The sequence below is a fragment of the Calonectris borealis genome, chromosome 10 (genome assembly GCF_964195595.1).
Source record: "Calonectris borealis chromosome 10, bCalBor7.hap1.2, whole genome shotgun sequence".
Lineage (NCBI taxonomy): Eukaryota > Metazoa > Chordata > Aves > Procellariiformes > Procellariidae > Calonectris > Calonectris borealis.
In genome coordinates, this window is record NC_134321.1 from 4,348,695 (window position 1) to 4,369,934 (window position 21,240).

Genomic DNA, 21,240 nt, shown 5'->3' on the forward strand with positions numbered 1-21,240 from the left:
CCATATACAGCATTCCAGTTACAGTAGAAACCAATGTTCATTCCAAAAGAAATGCCAGTGCATAGTATGGAAAAAGGAAATCGCTTCCCTTCTACAATTTGGCATATTTTTTTCTTTACTTATAGCCACAGATATTTACATAAGTAATATGAATATCCCCTTTCAATGGGGAGCAAATTATTCATGCAGCTAACAGTACTTTTGTCCTTTTGAAGTTTGCAGTTCCAGTTCCATCAGGGTATGGACATCTACCATTGAAACCAACAATGAAACTCCATTTAACTTCATACGCATCCGCTTATAGGCTGGGCTTATATTTTAGCTTTGTTTCTGTGATGGCTGTTGGTGTACAGGGCGAGGAGGATGGTGCTCAATATTTCCAGTTGAGGGTGCAGAGATCAGTTTTATATTTCTGTGATTAAACATGAGCTGTATCACAAACCACTCCAAATTTTTTTTTTTTTTTTTTTTTTAAGAGTTAGTGCATTTTCCCTTTCGGGCATTCTCTTTTTTTAGCAGTTGTCTCTGAGATTTACTGAATGGGAGATTTAATGAATGACTGGCTTTGTGTGTGAAGACTTCCCCCCAAATATTTCACTAATTCAACTGGTTTTTATGTTAGAAAATGTTAAGTTGTATTATAATTGAGCAGTGATTTTTAGATAATTAAGATGGTCATCTGTCATTGTTCTGCATGACCATAGTTCTGTATATAATTTTAATTCTGTTACAAGGAACCTGTTAAAATATCCTGTTTTTTCTACAAATCAGTAAATCATCTCCCCCACACGCTCAAAAGATAAAATGACATCTGGAATTGATTTATGTGGATCTCCTGCTATCTTTTTCAATTGTTATAACCATTAAGTTCTACTGAACTCTCTACACCTATTTTGACTTTTTATTGTGTTACTGTTATGTCTTTGACAATTTTAAAGGTCTGTCAATATAACAAACATCTGAACGTGCAAAACTTAGTATTGGACATACTTAACATGCAGCCAGTTAAAAAACATTCATGCGATGCTAATTTTTTCCTTTCTGCCAAGAATGGAAAAGGCTAGACATATGGAGATCTAAAAATGATTTTTCTCTGCTATTGATTTTGTTCCAGAATCGGTATCTAAGGAGTGACAAAGCCCTGAGTAAAGCAAATCCACAAGTTCCTTTAGGGTTTTGCCTACTGTTACTACTGTACGTGTATCTTGATTATCATGTAGCTTGTCTTAAGATACTATTTCTATTTGCTAGTGTGATTTATATTTGTTTAGTACAGTCAGTTTTACTAATCTGACATTGATTTTGGATTTCAGGAGATCTTACTGATTTATGAGGTATATTCTGTTCTTCGGGAGAGGAGGAGGCAATGAGACATAGTACTTTTATGTTGTCTGTGGTAGTTTCAGGGCTGCTTTACACATAGAGAAAAAGGTGATTTTTGATGGTAGAAGTGACGATTTGTTTGATGATTATTCAAACTTTTCAAGGAATTCAGGCTTGCCTGGAAAAACCAGGCAGTAGTTTTATGTTGGTGGATATACTCCCTGTTATCTTGTTACTATGTGGAATACGACCATAACCCACAAGAACTTAAGTAATGGCAAGAACGTTGTGGAGCCAACAAGCTGTTGCTTGGAAATTGCAAGGAAATTCTATTTATCTTGTATTCATGATTAGCGTCGTGTGATATGTGTTCCTATTTCATGCATGGCAAGGATATTTCTACATCTATAAAGCAGCAAGAATATGTCCTCCCTTTTACTATCATGCCCTGATAAATGTAGACTTAATTGATAAATGAGACCATATTTGAAGGATAGGGATCAATCCAGCTTATAGCTTATTATATTAAAGTTGTGACATGCTGGTTTGAAATTATATTAGATCATGGAAAAATAGATCCCAATTTTATTGCTCACTGCTTCATATGACAAATACTTCAGTGAATAATGTCATGTCTGTTGCAAATTAGTATTTAGACTTGCAGATTTTTGCTCGTCTCTTGTATTGCTATTTGGAGACCTGCAAGTTCCAGCAAGACTGTGCTTCATGAATAACATGGCATGGAAGGTATCTCAGATGCCAGAAATATGTTGATGCTTTGATTATTTCTTTTCCACAACTCTTGAATATCAACATGCTATTTTTCAGGGAACTGTAAATTGAATTGATTTTACTTATTTGGCTTTGGAAACATTTCATACCCTTAAACCAAAACCAAACTGATAGAACTCCAGGATAGTTTCTTTTCTACTGCCCATCAGTGTGTTTTCAGGAGGTAGAAAGCATCCTGGGTTTGCACCTCTACTTCTTGCTTTTGTTGCAGATTGTGGATGACACCCACGTGGGATGAACAATAAATCATACTTGTGGTAATCACATTATGAGGTTTTTGCACAAAAATGCATTCAAGGAGTATGTTGAATATTATAAAAGCAGCGGCCTTAAAAATGGTTCCATAGTGTTCTCGAGCTGTTCTCAATCTGCCAAGGAGAAATGGTATTTTTATTTAAAAATATATTTTGCAGTGGTCCTGCTGGTGTCATCATCATCATCTGCACAAATTTCAGCTGACAGTTTGAAATCAAATGGTACCTGAGAGACACTTATATTTGTCCATATGAGGGACAATAATACATGTTTGCAGCTGGATTTTACAATGATTTCTATCTGTCAGAGCATTATTTTCACCACCAGTAACAAATCAGTGCTCCAGAGACACTATCTCTGTTCTGCACTTCATCAAATGCCGTCTTTCTAAAACGCTTTTTCTTTTGATAAACCTGTGTTCCAGGCTGAAGTAAACCAGACTAAAATTAGTATATCCTTATTTATGTATTTGTGCAACATCTGCAGCTACTTTACACTACATGTTTTTAAGCTGGCATGGAGGTATATAACTAGCCTTATAGCAAAAGATGCATGATTCCAGTTTGTGAATGGGCAAACTGGACAAGCAGGGTATCACTCCAAATTCTTACAGAACTCTGTTAACTCCATGTTTCATTATGCACATCAATGACACTGAACATATGAATATATTAGTATTCTATTTTATTTCTTAAATATTTGGTCTTCTGTCCCTTTTGTAAGTCTTAGTTTGAGAGATGTATCTGAATTGTGAAGGATAGCTTCATAGCCAGGTAGTCAGTAGAGCATAAAGCCTGGAAACATCGATGATCAGTAATATTAGCTCTCAAATTTTGCACTACATCTTGAATACCCATTGCAAAATGATTATGGGAGTATTGCAGCTTTTTATCTTTTTCTTTTTTAAAGGAAAGATTCTAGCCTTCAATCCTTCATATATATATTTATTTTTTTTAAAGTAGCATTCCCAAATATACAAATCAGAAAACAAAACAATATTCTTAAATCTCAGTATTTTAAAGCTAGATTATTCGTTTCATAAGTGGGGGGAGGGACCATGTCAGAAGCTATAGTCTGTGCAGCAAGGCGTACAATTTCACTGAAGCCCAAGGAGGAGTTTTGCATAAGATTGGATCAGCTCCTGCTGGCTGCAGTACATTTGGTTTCCACTGAAGATTCACTAAGATTTTAGTACATGTAGTAGCACATATAATGTGGGCTGTTGTGGGAGAGAGCAAAGAGTAGATCAGACTTTGGTGGGACTCATACTGCATGAGTTTCATCAGCAGAACGTATGTGGGCACTTCAGAAGACCTCAAAAGACTATGGGATGTGCACTTTATTGCTGATACCTGCTCTCATTAGCCCTCTTTCCTCAATCTGAGTAAACTGAAAGAGGCAGCAATATGGGACAAGAGTATTTTAGTAGGCGATTATGCCTCTTGGTGGTGGGGTATTTGTTGGGAGAAGGGGGGATGGAAAGAAAGAGGGTGAGGTAGATTAGGAAGAACCAAATTGCAAGAAAAAAGGTCAGGTCGAGCCATTTCACTTAGCTAGTCCCAGGTACCTCAGGTGTGCCCTGGGAGAAAGAGGAGAAATTTGGAGCAAATAGTTGGGTTTGGCCCTCTACCAAGATTATTTTATCTCTATATTGTCACTGTGGGGTTTTCCTCCTCCAGCTCTTTATTATCTTCCCTCCTAAAATATTTGAGTGTTTCTTTAGAAACTCGATAATTGATTAGGAAGAGGCAGGAGGGAGATGGCTGCAGTCCCAGCACACAGTCATAGCTGATCATTACACTGTTAACAAGACCACTGAAAGTAATTTTTGTTTTTCACAGGGGTTTACCGAGTACCTTCTCCTAAATGAGTGCAAGACTACCAAATGAAATTTGTCACTGATTAATACTTCCACTGATAAACTTTAGTACATTCCTTTGAAAATTTACACTTGGGTATTTCCATTAGTTTTCTTTAGTTTATCTCACTAATATTTAACATTCAGAAGAAATCAGGTGTGTTTTAGTTGAGCAATAAGCTAAACTATCATCTCTTTATCCTCAAAATTATTATAGGCAGGAAGCAATTTAAAATACTTTCAGCTATTGAAAAAGCACAACAGAGTTGTTAGAAATGCTCTGAGCAATTAAATGTAAAGTTCTAGGGAGGTGATTAAAAGAACAATTTGTCATTTGAAATGGATATGGCTAATGGGTATGTATTTAAATATTGCTTCCTAAAGCAGTTTCTTACTTTCCTGCATACTTCCAGAGTACGAACAATTTGATCGGAGCCAGTACAGTTTGAATGACACAGCTAGTCTGAAACAATTAGTTCAGAAATGTGATAAAGAGAAACTAATCCATCATCCTGCACAGCTACAGGGGAAACGAAATTGGGTTTTTATTCAGCACTGGAACCCAAATGTAGAAAAGCATTTTGTTAGACTTTCCCATTAGCATCTGGATTTCCTTCGGAGCACCAAGGAACATTTAACCTGCCAGTTAAGGAGCACTTATTGCAAGGTCACACATTTGGTTTGAAACTTAATGCCAGCTAATGGTCAAACCCCACGTGTGACAGGAGGGGGAAGACAGACAGCAGGCAAGGCCATATTGCCGAGCGGCTTTTCCAGTGGCTCTGCTGCTTGGAAACGTACTTAACATGAATTCTTCTGTGGTATTAAGAAATAATGCTGCCAGTCTTGAACATCTGTGTTTCCCAAGAATGAGCTTAGAAATGTTTACATTTTAATTACAATGGTGTGCTTTACTTTTGACACTGCTTTGACAGACTTAGAAAAACGCTACGAATTGTCGAGTGTAGAGAAAAACAGACCTTCGGTGGGCTATTTTACATCACCGGTGCTTTGGCACTTGTGATGGCTGTGCAAAGGTAACCGACTCGTGTGTGCAATTACTACTTGGCCAGTCTGTGGTTGTGGTGCGTGGGGGGAGCAGTTGAGAAAAATACAATTGGTGCTGCAACTATATTTAAAGAATTGCATCTTTCTTTACATCACACTAGCTCATTTCAAAATGAGAAAACGAGTGGACTCTTAACCACGTTCCATTTAAAAATGAAAATTAGGTGCTAGCCTGAAGTAGGAACCTTGTGATTTCAGCTAAAACATTTCGATATTCTCATTAAATGTGTAGATTGAAATTGCAAGATATTACATAGGTCTCTCGCAGTGCTCTCATTGTTTTGGGTTTATTCCATACACGGAAGTTGCATCCCTAAGTACCTGCACAGCATGCTGAAAATTGATCTTTTATATTTTATCTACAAAATAATTCACGTTTTATGCCAAAACAATTAATGGTACACATTAATTTCAAATCAAAGTGTTTCCATTATACTCTGGAATAAAATGAGTTTCTCGGGATACGTTCTTCACTTTTTGTAGCTGGACTCAGATTCCCATCATGCAATTTACATTTTGTGTAAACAAAAATATCCTCAGCCAAAAGAAGACAGTTATTCTGAAGAGTTCGGGGCGAATTTCAGAAGCATTTATAAATCTCTTTATAAAACTTCTTTCCCCAAGTTGGGAAAATGTTATAACTATTTTAACCAGATACTCATTGTCTCATCTTACTCCTGGTGGCCACAATGCAAGCCCTATTTTAGAGGTTTGTTTTGTAATTATCATTATTCTTATGTAGAAAACATTAACAAAAAGCAAAGTACCAACCTACAGTTTGTAGATAGACTGTACTCTGAAGTGTGACTGCAGCTTTTGTAAACAGCTAAAGACTTCTGCGTTATTAGTGGTATAACTACTTGCATGCAAACAATTCAGGATCCCCTTCGGAAATACACAGTCTGAGTTTTGGTTTTGTTTTGTTTTTCCCAGCTGAACATACTTGGGACAGTTTTTCAGTTTCTGGGCATTTAATGTGCTCAAGAATATACCCTAAAATTATGTACAATTTATTTCTAATAAAATTCTAAAGAGTTTTTTCATTGTCAGAACGATACCATTTTTGACAGTGGCACCTAAAGACATTATAATATCCAGTTTACATATATGTTAGGGGATCCTATACTGGAGTACATAAACACCTTGTCTTACACTTACAGTGCCTAAGATTTTTATTTGTAAAACAACCTTTAATATTTGCCAAAAAAACGAGAAAGATGTGGTTTATTTTATGGCAGAGAGAAAGAATTACTACTTTTTGGGGTTTTTTGGGCTAAAGTCCAGGCACCAAGAACAACCTTGCAGCTGGTTGTGCTGGCTTGCTGAAGGAAGGACAAACTACTGGAGGCGGTGAACTAAGTGGAATAAAGTAGCTAGGGCTTGCCCAAGTGAGAAAAGTAAAGTAGTTAATGAGAAGTTTGAAGGTAGTGCATGTAAGATAAAATGCATTATAGCCCCTGGGGGCACTCCCATCCACAAGTACAGTGACCTAAACCCATAGCAGTGTCATCCTGTAAGGATTAGGCTGCAGTGAACTAAGGACAGTTTACGTCTAGGTTAAGGGTGTCCTCTGGGAGTTTAATGCACTTTTACCTCATGCAGATTAATTTCCTACTTTTAAATAATTTGTTTGCACTTTCCTAGGGGTTCCTGTGCAGACAGACATACAGAGCTGTCCTCAGCAGTGTTGACAAATTGACATTTCTGTGTGACTGCCCCACAAAACCATACCTGAGATTGCTTCGTGTCTGTGCTGTGAGACCTTACTCCTTCCTGAGTGATGCTCATCCACAAAGCGAGAGGCTTTTCTCCATTTTCTGGCATTTCATCAGAGTTTGAGCTGGAACTGGGCCAAATGATGAACTAATTGGTTTCTTCCTTAATTATGGAATCTGTCATTATCCTCTCAAAATCAGTGTTACTTTTCCAGTACTTTTAACTCTAAGGTAGATAATTCAAAATAGCTGGTTGTTACAAATCTCTGTGTCTTTAATTGCAGTTTCTGTCATTGCTAAATTTTGTCTGATTACTTTCTTGCAAACAGTTTTTTAAAAGCCGTATACCATCCTGCGGGTTAGGCAGACTGCCAGTTGAAGACAGAAAATACTAGGATATTTCAGCTTCCCGTTGTATCTCTATTACAGAATATTGTAAAATTGGAATTGGAGAACTGTATGAAATAATATAGATTTGGGTATCAATGGTTGACATGAAGCTTCTTTTCTTTAAAAAAATAAAACATAAAACCTCTAACTATTGTTCAGTCAGCTTGATGCACTCAAAATCAAGTATTTTCATTTCTTTTCAGAATTATTTATGGAAACATCCGCTTCACTAATTGACATCCAGTCAGTTTTGAACATAAGTTTAAATCTGTTTCAGAACAACATTGTTCACATCATTTGCTTTTGGCTATTTTAGAAATCTCATTTAGGTGAATTATGGGGCTAGCGGATACATCTTAAGCAGATGTATAGGAGTGCTGGAATAGAGCAAGAGGAGCAAGAGATGACCTTCAGAATTTGTGCATTTAGTGCAAAAATAAACTTTATGAATTGTCCTTCTCCCTTCGGTCAGAGGTCTATGTGCCTTCCCATCCCCCCCAAACTTTTGCTTTGCCGACTTCCTGAATTCACTTAGTTTTGTATTTCCACAACTACTGTTGTCTCTTAAATCCTGTTCACAAGAAATAAAATGGCCCTGGGTTCCATTCAGTGGTCTCCCACTGATGCGTTGCAGCCTCTCTTAGAGAAAATGTATAATATAATTGAAAGCAATCTTTTCAAAAGCATGTATGTTAGCTTAAGGTCTAACTTTGAACCCAGTTAAAAACTACTAAATGTGTGGGGCTTACCCCCTTTTGTTCCTTGCAACACTAATTTTTTTCTTACATAGAAAGTGAGGATATGTTTTTTAAGGCTGAGAGATGGCAGGAAATGACCACGGTAGACCTCAAAGGCCATGCTGATTTAATTGTTGAATTTTGTAAAAATTTACATTTAAAAATGACAGGCAATGTTATAAGCGATTTTTAATTGAACACTTAGGTGCACAAAGCGCCTGGAACAGTATGAGCATGCTGAGTGTGTTGTGGCTTGTAGGCTGCACAGTAAATAATAATCAAATAATGCAAAATAAAGAGAAGAAGCCAACCACGATGTAGTAAACAAATAAAAATTGAGTAATAACTGTAATTTCTAATACCTTATCCATGTATGGTCGCCAAATGAGGAAAAAATGCATTGGGAAGCAAAGGCTTAGATCTCTGAGGAAGCCCAGGAGAGACATATTACTTCCATTTATAACAGAAAATCAACTGAAAACTTGTAATTGACAGAAAGGAAGTGAGTTTATGTCCCTTGAGGTGCCCTAGGATCAGCAACAGGCAAATGGTGTAAACATAATAAATCACAGAACAAGTTGTTTAATATGAATTTTTTTGGAAAATAAGAATACAATTTTGTAAAGTACAATAAATATAAAATGAGGTATGGCTGTGGGGCACTGGTGAAGAAACACCCTGCTCCTTTTTTAAGAGTGTCAATGAAAATATATGTTGAATGGGAAATAAGGTTTCCAGGAGTGCTTATTCATAGGCTGTTGAAGGATCCAATTAAACTGGAATACACTTTGCGTGGCTTTCATAATCATAATGACTGATTTCAATGAGTTTACTCTTGACTTAACCCAATATAATAGGAACAAAATCAAGCTGCTTATTTTCCTGCTGTGTATCCAGATCTGTCTGTCCCCTTCGAATGTTTTGAATAATGTCGTCTTCTTTCTATTCCCCCCCTCCGCCCCCCTCCCCCTTTTCTTAGACTGAAATAATATTTTGAGTGAAGGAAAGTAGCTCAATAAATACCAGAACCAATAAAGCCTGGCTTCCCACACTTTTGTGTCCTGTAGATGTCTGAGTTTGATGTAGAGCTGAAAATGTAGATTTTTATTTTTCTTACAGTTCCTGAATTGATACCTGATTTGGTCTACAGCCTTTCCCTCAGCCGTATGGTCACTCTCTTCATCCAGTTGCTCTGTAGAAATGGAATTATGCTTTATTTTCTGGTCTTTCCCATTTAGCAAGACCATATAACCTTTGCTCTCAAAGAGGTTGTAGTCCCCTTCAAACTCTTCAGGTGTACTCTTTCTGTTTTTCCTTTTTTTAAAATTATTTTTTATTTTATTTTTTCTATTTGAAGTGGCTGATAGATACTGAATAGTGCCAGACCACAGCGAGGACGGTGCACAGATGCCACCTCCCTGCTGCGCAGTGCTTCCTCAGCAAGCCCTCTCAATTCAACAGCAAACCATTGACGCCTACATCTTCGTATTTGTGTGTAAGATGGGAGAATAGCTCTACAGAGTATTTTTTTGTTGACTGTATAAACGTTCTTTGGCTTGTGTATGAGACTCTTGTGACACATCTCAAAAGCCTTACTGAAGTCAAGCTAGATCATAAGGTTTTACTTCCCACTGCATTAACTACCCTATCTTTTCTTGGCAAATCCTTGTTGGCCTTCCTTATCATAAATTAATTACACCTCTCATGTTGTGTAGCAAGGAACTTTTAGTGAAAGCCATTGTTTCACCTGAGGAGACACGCTGCTGGTCCAGAAAGGTAGATGGCTGTTTTCAACAATAAATATTTCCAAATACGACGGAAGTTTAACTCTTGAGAAAAGTCTGAACTGTTAATTGTTCATACACACCACTCCTGCAAAATTATGTTAATGGAAGGAGTTTAAATATTGATAGAAGAAAATTAAATGCAATTATGATAAGCCATTTCATTTGATGTCCTTTTTACATTAGCCAGTCCATAAATATTTTAATAATTTCATTTATTGAATGTTTTTTCATCTGCACAATCTTACTTTGTCTTAAATTGTCCTGTTGGCTTAGCGCTTTCCTGGGTGCATATTCATACTCAACTGTGAGGGTTATGAAGATGCCTACTTTCTATTTCATGACTGCATCCAAATTTATGCACTTCCAAATTAAACCTGTACAAAAAGGGATGATCTCCATTTTGTAGGGGCAGTGCGAATGCTGCAAGATATTTTAACATGAAGGCAGGTCAATCAAGCTATAATCGTCTCTAATTAGCACTTGCAGAAGCTGTAATCTTTTTATAAACTTTCAGCTGAGCGGCACTTGGGTGAAAAATTGTTTCTTGCCTGGAAAACTATTAAAAATTAATTTCCTTTGATTCTGTAGGATATGAATGAGACAAGCATATGGCCTTGCACAGGAGGGGGCTTTTGCCAATTAAAATTGGACACACAGAGCTCAGACTGGTGTTCAAAAAAAAAAAATTTAATGCAGTTTTTGCCAAATCTCTTAGTTTGTCTTTTGAAGTATGGTTTTCCTTTCAAATGACCATAATGAATGGTAGTGAGGGCTACTTTGCCATACAGAGATTTTTTTTAATGGAATTTTTATGGGTTTTTGTATGAAAAAAATAGTTTTGCTGTGTGGTGAGCCCTACTGTGAATTTATGCTTCTTTTGACATTCCTTTCACTTGCATACTTCTGTGCTGTTTCTATCTGATAAATATCTAGCTGCGTTGTTAAGTAGCTACTGAATGAATAAAGTTTCCATTTTAGCAAAGTTTGATCTCATTTTTTCTGTCTGCTCTTACTTCCGTGCATATTAAGTCTTCAAAAAAAAAAAAAAAAAAAACCAGTAGATAAAAAAAAATTAACCTTGCGTAAAACACTTTGAATTCCTTTCACCTTTTTCTTCTGCTGGAGGAGACATGGCTTTGGTGAAAAAATGGTTTGTTTTGCCTTTTTTTGGTTTTGCTAGTTTCTGGTACTTTTTTAAAATTTTTTTTTTCTCAGTCATTGGCTCTCTGATCCTGTTTGTTGCATAATAAAGTATTGTATATAATAAAATATTGTAAAATACAGTAATAAAATAAACTGATCTTTGAAGAAAAAGATGTGAAAAACCCTACCAAACATCTTTAGTTCTTTTTTCTTACCAACTAGAATTGTCGTTTGCTTGGATCTTCAATGAATATCCATCATTTGTACAAGAGGACAGTCGGCGATTTGTGTCTCAAGAGACCGGTCACCTCTACATAGCCAAAGTCGAGCCGTCGGATGTAGGAAATTACACCTGCGTTGTAACCAGCACTGCGACCAACAGCCAAGTTCTTGGGTCGCCGACTCCTCTAGTGCTGCGCACGGATGGTACGACTTCCCTTCTACACCGTGAATAACAAACACATGTAGTCATCTAGACTAGAACGTTCTTGCCTCTTACAGTGTAACCTTTCATGCGTTTTCAGGATATTGGTTGCTTTGTAAGAAGATGAACTGTTCTGTGTTGCATGCTCCTCTTCCTCTCCTAAGTCTGACAGCGATTTCACTGGCAGGTCCCTATGCTTCTCTTTATAAATGGAGTGCGAGAGAAATAAACTTGATTTTGAATTTAATGTGTTGTAATGCTAAAGAGAAAAAAGGCTTTAAAAATTACCTTTTCAATTGTCTCATATAGGTGTGATGGGAGAATATGAACCCAAAATAGAAGTTCAGTTTCCTGAGACACTTCCTGCAGCTAAAGGCTCAACTGTGAAGCTAGAATGCTTTGCACTAGGAAAGTAAGTTTTCGACTTCACCCATACTGAAAGTTGAAGCACTTTAGGGTTCATCTGCACAAGAGATGTGGAGTTCTGGCAGTCGTTTGGCGGTGTTCTCTAAAGACCCTATTTTGATCGTCAGAATTATTGCCTTGGAATAAGAGGGCAAAGGGTCTTGGAGTAATTTTTTATTTTGTTTAGAATTAAAATGTATATGCTGGCAACACAGGAATTTACATTTCATTTCTTGAATTATTTTGAATAAGATCAGTGCAGTTTTGCATATATCCTTTGACCTAGCTCTGCTTTCTGTGTGTAGAAGGAAATGTTGTTGAAGTCTGCGAGAATTTTGTCTGAATTTTACTGTTAAATGTACTTGATGCTTTCAATTGTTCTTCCTTTATAGCTGAAATAAATATTAAAATGCATTCCTCTTCTGAATGATATTTCACACACAATTGATATCTTTCTCTTTCACAGGTGATCTGAGAATGCATTTATGTTTCTGTAAATGTATTTACTTTCCACTTTGCAGTTTATTTGCAGACAACTTTGCAGTTTATTTGCAGACAGCTTTGTCAGGTGTTCATAATTTTAAGTGCCAGATTGATAACTTAATCACATGCTATTGCTTTGGTTCCCCAGCTAGGTGAGTGAAAGTTTTAAAATCAGGGAATGAATGGCTGTTGTAGGATGGGTATTTCAAAAGACTTGCCTTGATTCTCCTTCCATGGAAGTCACTGGTAAATCTCACCTGTCTTCAGGGGAGGCCAGTGCTGATTTACAAGAAATTTTACAATCATTGGACATTCACGCAGATATTAATGAAAAATTTGGTACCACAAATTATAGTGTATGAAACAGAACGGTACACGCAAATCAATTGCCATAGTGTCTGACCATCTGTCATATACAGTATGAATACCACTTTTAACACAAGCTTTTAGACACTTCTGAGTTTTATTGTATATTAGTTTAAGTTTCTAATTTTGACAATTAAGTACTTTAACCAAAGCTGTTTAAAATCCCATTATTTTCTTTTTAGCCCTGTGCCTCAGATTAACTGGAGGAGAACTGATGGTCTGCCATTTCCAAGTAAAATAAAGCTGAGGAAATCCAATGGCATGATTGAAATACCTAATTTCCAACAGGAGGATGCAGGACTATATGAATGTATTACTGAAAACTCAAGAGGAAAAAACATTGCAAGAGGACGTCTCACTTATTATGGTAGGAAACTTTCTTTCTCCTTCTCTTCCACCCTTCTTTCCACATGAAATACAAACCACTCTAGGGTACTTTCAGGTTTATGGTTTCTGCAATACCATCAAGCATTTGTGCTTAAAAATCCGTGACATCTTAACTACTCGCAGAGAATGAGAACTTCCGCACCAGGTTTTTGCGTAACACTTGTAATAAATGTCCAGGCTCAAAAGGGTTGCTAAGAGTAGCGTAGAAAGTGCTTGTGCTTATTTTTCTATGATGGAAAGACATTTTTTTAAACGCTTCTTATTGGCCCATTGGTGAAACTTTAGATTTTCAGTCAATTGGATTTATTTGGGGGATCATTTAGGCCTCACATTTACAGGAAATACAAATTTTGTCTTGCTTTAGGAAAAGATTACTGATGGATATTGTCAATCCTTTGCTTTCAAAACAGCCAATTTTATTTTAAAATGAGTAAATAAATGAGAGAATATAATCCAGCATAGGAAATGAAATAATATGAAATTTAATAGCTGGAAACAGAGTGAGTCTCTTGTGCATTTAAGGCTATAGAGTGAAATGAATATCGGCAAAGCACATTGGTGGTGTTTTAAAGTTAGAGTGATTTGCAACAAAGTGGTAATTGACAATTTTTGTTAAAGCCAGATCTCGGCAAATATAATTTTCTTTAGGTAAATGGCAATTTAAAGAGTGTTTCAGACTGTGCTTTGGAATGCTATTCCTCATGTAGGAATATTTGAGCAAAGATTTTTTTTTTTTTCCTAAGGTTGTATAAAAAAGCATAGAGCATAGCTACTGTGCAACTTTGAGCAAATTTTCTTTCCGTTTACTACTTCTGTATGGGAAGCTGCTGTTTACTAGAACACAGAGAGTGCTGCAATGTAGATTTTAGTTAATGAAGATTTTAATTTAAGGCACAACAGATTTTATAAGGAGGAACGAAAAGAGACTTCTTCCCCCCACCAGCTTCCAAAATAACAGTTACACTGAATCAATGCCCCATCATTGGAAATGCTCAAGGTTAGGTCGGACGGGGCACTTTGAGCAACCTGTATTTTCCATATACTGGTTGTAATTACGACTTTTTGAGAAATCCTATGAATAACATAGGGCAAAAGATCTAAGATGCTTCATCTGCTAGCGTCATCTGTCATTCTAAACTTGGCACTATGCATTTGGTTTTGTAAAGTGGCTTTTATTCGCTAATTGAAAGTTTCAAACAAGTTGTGGTTTGTACATCAGTTTGGCTCAGTATTCCTACTCCAGTTTTACATCAGGGCAGTTGTAAGCAAAATAGAGTAGACTTGTTCATTAGTTCTTGCAATTACGACAGTGGGCAGTCTTGAGATATTTGACCTGCTTCCCAAGTTTTGTTTTGCTCATTAAAGGACACAGAGCTGAAATAAAGGATGTTGCTAATCAATAAAAGCAAGCAAGTTGCAGTTTTGTGACAATAAATCAGTGTGAACATTTTCATTACAAATACAGAAAGGGATTTGAACCCTCAGATTGAGTTCGTATTCCAATATGAATAAATAAATGTCTGCCCATATTAGATTTATCCCTAATATGGATGTTTATCCTAAAAAGAATAATGAGACCTGTAATGGCATTAATGGCACTCCAACTGTTTCATTTCATTTGTTCTGCTTAATGAAACCCATTCTGCAGATTTAAGTAGATTTAAGTAATTTTTCTTATTTTGTTACTTGCTTTGTTGTGGCAAATAGAATGCCAACAAGTCTGCATTCAGGATAGGATCATTTTAATACTTTTTGATAATTTTAAGGATTTTAATTGTGTTTGTAGATTAATAATGTTCTATAACTGGAGATAATATCTTCTGATGGCTTGCCACTGCGCCTGGTATCAAAGCTCAGAAATCTGTCTGGTAAAGAAATCTAACCATATGCCACTCAGTCTTCCAATAAAAGATCAATATTGAAGGAAGTTGTTCTAAAAGCAGATGAGGATTTGGGGGAAATTAATGCAATATACTGAAGACTTAGAATAAAAAACATCCATCTGCCAGAAAGTACCAGTGCTGGCAAAGATGACTCAAATCTATGTGTAATGTTAGTGGATGTTGGCTGCTGTTAAAACATTTTATTGGTAGAAGTGTAAGATGTGTCTGCTAATCATATATAGAAAAATATACGCATTACAAATGGACAAATTCCTTTTTATTGCAGCAGTGAAAACATTTATTTTTCTCTCCTCAAAAGAACAAAGCATGTTTCTGACTTAACCAAGAGAAAGTATAAGGAAGAATTGGGATTAACATTTTCCAAGTTGTCTTAGTGACATAATGTGAAAAATAAATCTCTTCAGGGACAAAAAATAGGCAAAAATTTTCCATTTCATGGAAAAATAGAAGGTTTTCCTTTCTTTGCAGATTTTAAAGATTCTTTGTAAATGAAACATAAAGCTAGTCCTAAACAAAAGCTTGAAACATTTCATTGCTCTGCTATGAAGCAAAACACTCTTATTCTCCTGATTTGTTCTATGAGCTGAAACTGTAAATCTGAATTCTGAAAATTGGGTTTTTCAGTGCGTAAATGGTTTGATGAAAAAAAAATTCAGTTATGTTTGCTGTGCTATCCTGCCTCTTCTTCCAATAATGAATTATAGTCTTGAAACCACAAAGCACTTGAACATAGACTCAACTTCAATTGTATCCATAATCATCTTCTCAAGAATGTTTACAAATTTGGTTTAGAAATTCTGTGCACATCTGTAACTCTCTTTATGAAAAATAAAGTGAGTCTGTTTTTTCTGATTTCAATTGTGGGTTTTAAATATAAGTCTCAACCCATAGTTGAGTCGATAATTAAAATAGATACTATAAAACAGATATTTGGGGTTCTTTCATAACATTACTAACAGACTATTAAACTTCCTTTTTTCTCATGAAGGATTTTATCAAGAAAAGCCCAGCATCAAATGTTTAGATTTTTGTCCTTTGTACAGCTCCAACATTTATTTAATGCCAGTTTTCTCCTCAGGGGAGGTCAGAATGTGCTAAAAATAGGAGAAGATTATCTAACTTTGATTTAATATAAAACCTGAATATATAAATAATTTGCTTTCACTTTATTAGTATATTCGTTTGTCATCATTATTAGCCCTTTCCATAAAGAGATAATAGAAGAAGAAAGACTCCATGGAGATGTTTCATGGCATGGAAAAAATGAGAAGAGATGAAACAATTACATTTTTGTATTTTAAGATGCAATTAAACATGTAACATGGTAGAGATATGTAAAGCAATTAATTTAAAGTATAATTGAAGAAAATATATTCTTAATTAGCACATGCTGATTTAATGGGACTCATGCTTGACAGTACCAAGGTAAAATGTTTAACAGGGAGAAAAAATTCTGCTGTTTTCCTTTTGCTCTGGTGGTATCACAGTGGTGGTCTGTGATAGCGAAGGCATAATGTACCACCAAAATTATACTGAAACTACATTATTCATGTATGTGGAAGAGCCTCACTGTTTAAAGCTTTTGTCCGATAGCCTGACTCTATTTTGTTCATGGAGATGCCTTCAAAACATTAACTACAAAACTATAAATGACTAAATGATATCAAGGAGTTGCTGAGTTTGATCAACCTAGGGTTTAACTGTCGATGCTGTCTAGTAATTTAATTGCCTTGCTACAGAGACAAATTGTTCATCTTCTTTACTTACAGACTTTCCCCAATGATGTAGCAATTACCTGTTGCTTGAAAGCATTTTTATTTTTGAATGGAAGTCAAATGATGGACATCTTCAGGGATGTGTTAGATGCTTCTCTAGGCCCAGTTGTTTTATCAGAAAAAAGTTATTCATGCTTAAAGTCACTTGGGGTTTTGAGATAAAATAAGGTTCATCACTGTAGGCATCAGTATGAGTGTCATAGCCTGACTTTCAGATATACTACGTAGAAAAATGAAGGTTACATTTTCTGGTTGTTTTTTTTCCCACTACACTTCATAGCTGCTTTCTCTTGAACTATGGAAAGTTCCTTTTGACTCTGATTTATTGCCCAACTGCTGAGCTATCCAAAGGTATTTTCAAAGGAGATTTCCAACCCAGCTTTCAGACTGTAAATTTCAAAGTAAAGATATGTGTATAAGCAGACTGCATCTTATGTGCAAGCCCCAATTAGGGACCGTTATGGAAGAGCTTCCTGTAGTCTTCAGCCTCCAAGCAGAGGCATGGCAGACCTCAGTACTCTCTGGGAGAGCGCAGTGTCTAGACAGAAGTCACGGGCCTGAAGCTCTGCCTTTCCTTCATGCTATTCCTATGGCTTACAGAATTAGAAGGAGATTTTTATCGGAGTCTCCTACTCTGAAGGAAATCGGATATAAAAATTCCTGTTGACATGCATCGTGCATGGTACCCGACGAATTATTTACAAATTAGATCTCAGCACAGCTTCTGAAGTGTCAACCTCTTCAACCATTGGTTCCAAGAGCTTCGTTGCAGTCACTCATTGCAGTTGGTCTTCATTCGCATTAAACCGCAGAACAGTCATCACAAAGGGTTTCTTAAAAATCTAAAAAAATGGTTCTTGCTTTCCTTATGGCCTACAGGGGTGCCCTACAGTGTAATGAAGCAACAGTTGTTTTCTGCAGGAAGACTTGCCTGGACTAATTAGCTGGAAGAAAAGTGTGATCGTAGCCACAAAAAAAAGATGACCAAGTCTTCTCACTGGAATGAATTTCATGAAGTTACAGACTTGTATCACTTCTCACCTGTGGGACCATGAGTATTGCAAGGAATATTTTAGGAAAAACAACTGAACCAAAATAGAGTCTGGTGCTTCTCCAAGTGACTGACCGTGAGGCTGACAGCTAACCTTCTTTAGAAAATCAGTTACCTACAAGTATTTCGTCCTAAGGGAACTTTATATGAATCTTTCATGAAGATTGCACAGCAAGTTCCTAAGAATTCTTAATATTACCTCATAATACGGATTCCTGTCACAGTCTCAAACCCTGCATTACAAACTCCATTAAAATTAACTTCCAACTGCTCAACTTTCAGGACATCATATTTTTTTCATCTCAGTGAAAATATGTTGCCTGCTTGCCTGTTCCTTGCTTAAGGAGGAAGGAGTGGTGTCTCCCCAGGAAGAGCTAAGCTATACACCAAGCCAATGCAGTAGCTCCACAAGAGAATGAGGCTTTGTTACCAAGTCAATAGGCTTCCTTCAGGAACACAGATGTGGCAGTGGTGGTGGAACCAGATGTTCTAAGCAGGTAACATTTGCCTAACGGTGGCTAGACCTCAAGAGGAATAAAGCTGTATATTTAGAATCATTTAGGTACAGTCAGGCGGAGCTCAATAAAAAGGGCAGTGCTGGGCTCAGAAAGTCACGCTTCTCTTTTGAGAGGGTATGTAGATCTGTTGATTCGTGACCTTCTGTCTGCACTTTTCTCAGCTGCTGCAATGTGGACATCTTTACCTTGGCCAAGATTCAGAGTATTCAGTGGAATATTCCCAGCTGGAATTGCCCCTGTTAGCTGCCTTTTCAGTTTTGAACTCGTTAGTTGAATTGTTCTTTTTCAAAGAGTTTCTAATACTTTTACACCCTTTTTTAAAGACACTGAGATGTGGCAGATTGAAAAGGGTATTTCTGCTGAATTCCCGCATCAGTAATTTGAAAAGAAAAAGAGCCTTCCTCAAGAAAATCACTAAAGTTTACATCAACACTCTCTTGCGAATGAACAAGCACCATAAATTTCTCACATTGTGGCTTAGGAAGCTCTGTTCTGTTCGTTTCTGTTTTGAGTGGTTGTCTTGCTCCCACGCTTTCCAAAACAACCCAGTTTATCATATCTACTGTGGAGACTTGGGAAGCCATCCTATGGAGACTGTCTGACATGAAGAGTCCTAAAATGAAGACTTACGGTGTAGACAATGTTTTTCTTACTAATGGAATTGAATTCAAGATCTTGAACTTGAAAATAGACTATATTTAACTTACTTTCAAGTGGAGATGTACAGCAGATGTGAAATATTGCGCATATATGGATCCATCAATAATTCAAGCACTGTTGCTTGTTGCATAAATATTTAGGTATGCAAAGTGCAGGAAGGACGCTGACATGGAGTCCTGAGCTTTCATCCCCTTGACGCATGTGGGGCAAATACGCCAAATGACAATGTGAGATAAAGCAATGGCTCTTTCTTGAACTGTAGTGTTGTAACATTAACTTTCAAGATTTAACCAAAATTAGTATCAGTAAGATGGCACATTTGTCTGACACAAAGATCAGGTTATCCTGTCTTTTACAGCTGAACTTGATAAAGAGAGTGCAAAAAATCTATCATGCCCAAATCAGTGAAAGGCACTAACCCTCATGGGTGTAAGGGACGTGCAGAACAAAAGAAATAACAGAAGGTTTCACCATCAGCAAATATTGGTTGAATTCCAAAACCTCCTAAGTTAATATCTCAATGAGTACATTTTAGCAATTTCTTCTGTGAGGAGTTAATCCTATGTATGTATACATAAGTCATAAATAGTATTAATCGATGTTATCATGAAAGTATGGTACTTACATGATCATGTTGAGATCTTATCGCTGTATTGCAGAATATATGATGGAGAGAAAATTTGCGTGCTAGAAAAGAATGAATCTTCTTCTTTAATGAAACGAATACCAACCCTCACCAAACGTTGGTCTGCTGGTCTTGTGCCTATGGCAATGGAACAGGTTCAGCTGTCAGCTGTGCTGCAGACTTCCCTTGTGGCCATAGGCGAGTCATTAATTTCCCTGGTCTGAATTAATTGCTGGTGTAACTCCATTGCGGTAGGAAGTTCAACGGGAATTAATCTGACCTTCTGTGCTTCCAAAACTCATCTGTTAAATAGTAATATTTTCCTGTATCACCAGGGACTTTTTTTTTCCCAGTTGTTTTGATACGAGAGTGTTAGGAGAGTTTCCTAAATTATCAATTTAGGAAAATCTTTAAGGTAATCAAATTGACTCCAGAAAATTCTTTTGCCCTTAGCTATATATTTGCAACCAAGTTTCATCCTACTTTTTACCTGTTTTCTCCATATGCAATGTCCAGAATTTATCTTTTCTCGGAGAAATAGTATATATTGAGATTATAAACTTCCTAGTAAATTGAATAAATTCAAAGAAAATTCACACAAATTAGCTATAAAACAGTGTTGTGCTGTTGTGTGAAGTAGCACTAAAGGAATAAACTACTGTTGTCTCTCATGCAGTGATGTTTATTTGGCAAGTGGGCTTTTTTTTTTTACCCTATGAAAGCTGTAAGAGATGTTTTAAACTCTATCTTTACAGTTTTAACTGTATTTTAGGTAATACTGAAGGATGTATGATATTAATACATCAAAATTTGGTTCAAAAATTAGTGATTTTTGTGGACCTTCTTAAGGCCATATTCTGGTTTGCATCACCCAAATGCTGTGCTAAGACTAATGCTTTTATAAACAGTCTCATATATCTGTGTATTCATCCAGTTAAGTACTGACTAGCATTAGGAAACAATTCAAATGGTATTTAGAACTAAGGCTGACATACCATTACATTTTTTTTAGGACTTAAAGGATTCTCTTGTATTAATTTCATGATTTAGCTACATCGATTATTTACTTCCAGTATTACCACTAATTTCTTTATCTTACATTTACCTCAATTTCAAAGTTGTGTTCTTTAATCATTAGTGATTTTAATATTGGTTTCACTAGTTCAGCTTTAGTGATCTGTAATCTCAATTTCTTTCGGTTTACTGCTTGTAATAAAAATGTATAAAAGGAAGAGTGGGTAATTTCATTCATTAGGTGACTTGAAGCAGAACCAGTGAGAATCTCTGGTGGTACAAACCAGTCCACGCAGAAAACTGATGAGTGCCGTGCAAATTAACCCTTTGATTCTCATATGGAACAATAACTTGTTAGGGTCTTTGTTGTTGATGTGTATTTCATCTGCAGCAAAACCTCACTGGATCCAGACGATAAAAGATACTGAAGTTGCTGTAGAGGACACCTTATACTGGGATTGCAGAGCAAGTGGGAAGCCCAAACCATCGTATAGGTGGCTGAAGAATGGAGACCAACTGTCAATAGAGGTAACATTCTGTATTGAAAAACATGATGCTAT

The 21,240-nt window shown here is 36.4% G+C and overlaps 1 protein-coding gene across 1 annotated transcript in view; it reads left to right on the plus strand.

The window, feature by feature from the left end:
* The window catches only part of LOC142086088 (contactin-3-like), a 114,270-nt gene that overhangs the window by 62,108 nt on the left and 30,922 nt on the right, over positions 1 to 21,240 (plus strand). Inside the window, exons 4-7 of the mRNA XM_075158608.1 lie at positions 11,291 to 11,494; positions 11,802 to 11,904; positions 12,929 to 13,113; positions 21,072 to 21,208. Coding sequence (XP_075014709.1) covers positions 11,291 to 11,494; positions 11,802 to 11,904; positions 12,929 to 13,113; positions 21,072 to 21,208 — 629 coding nt within the window. The remainder of the gene's footprint in view (positions 1 to 11,290; positions 11,495 to 11,801; positions 11,905 to 12,928; positions 13,114 to 21,071; positions 21,209 to 21,240) is intronic.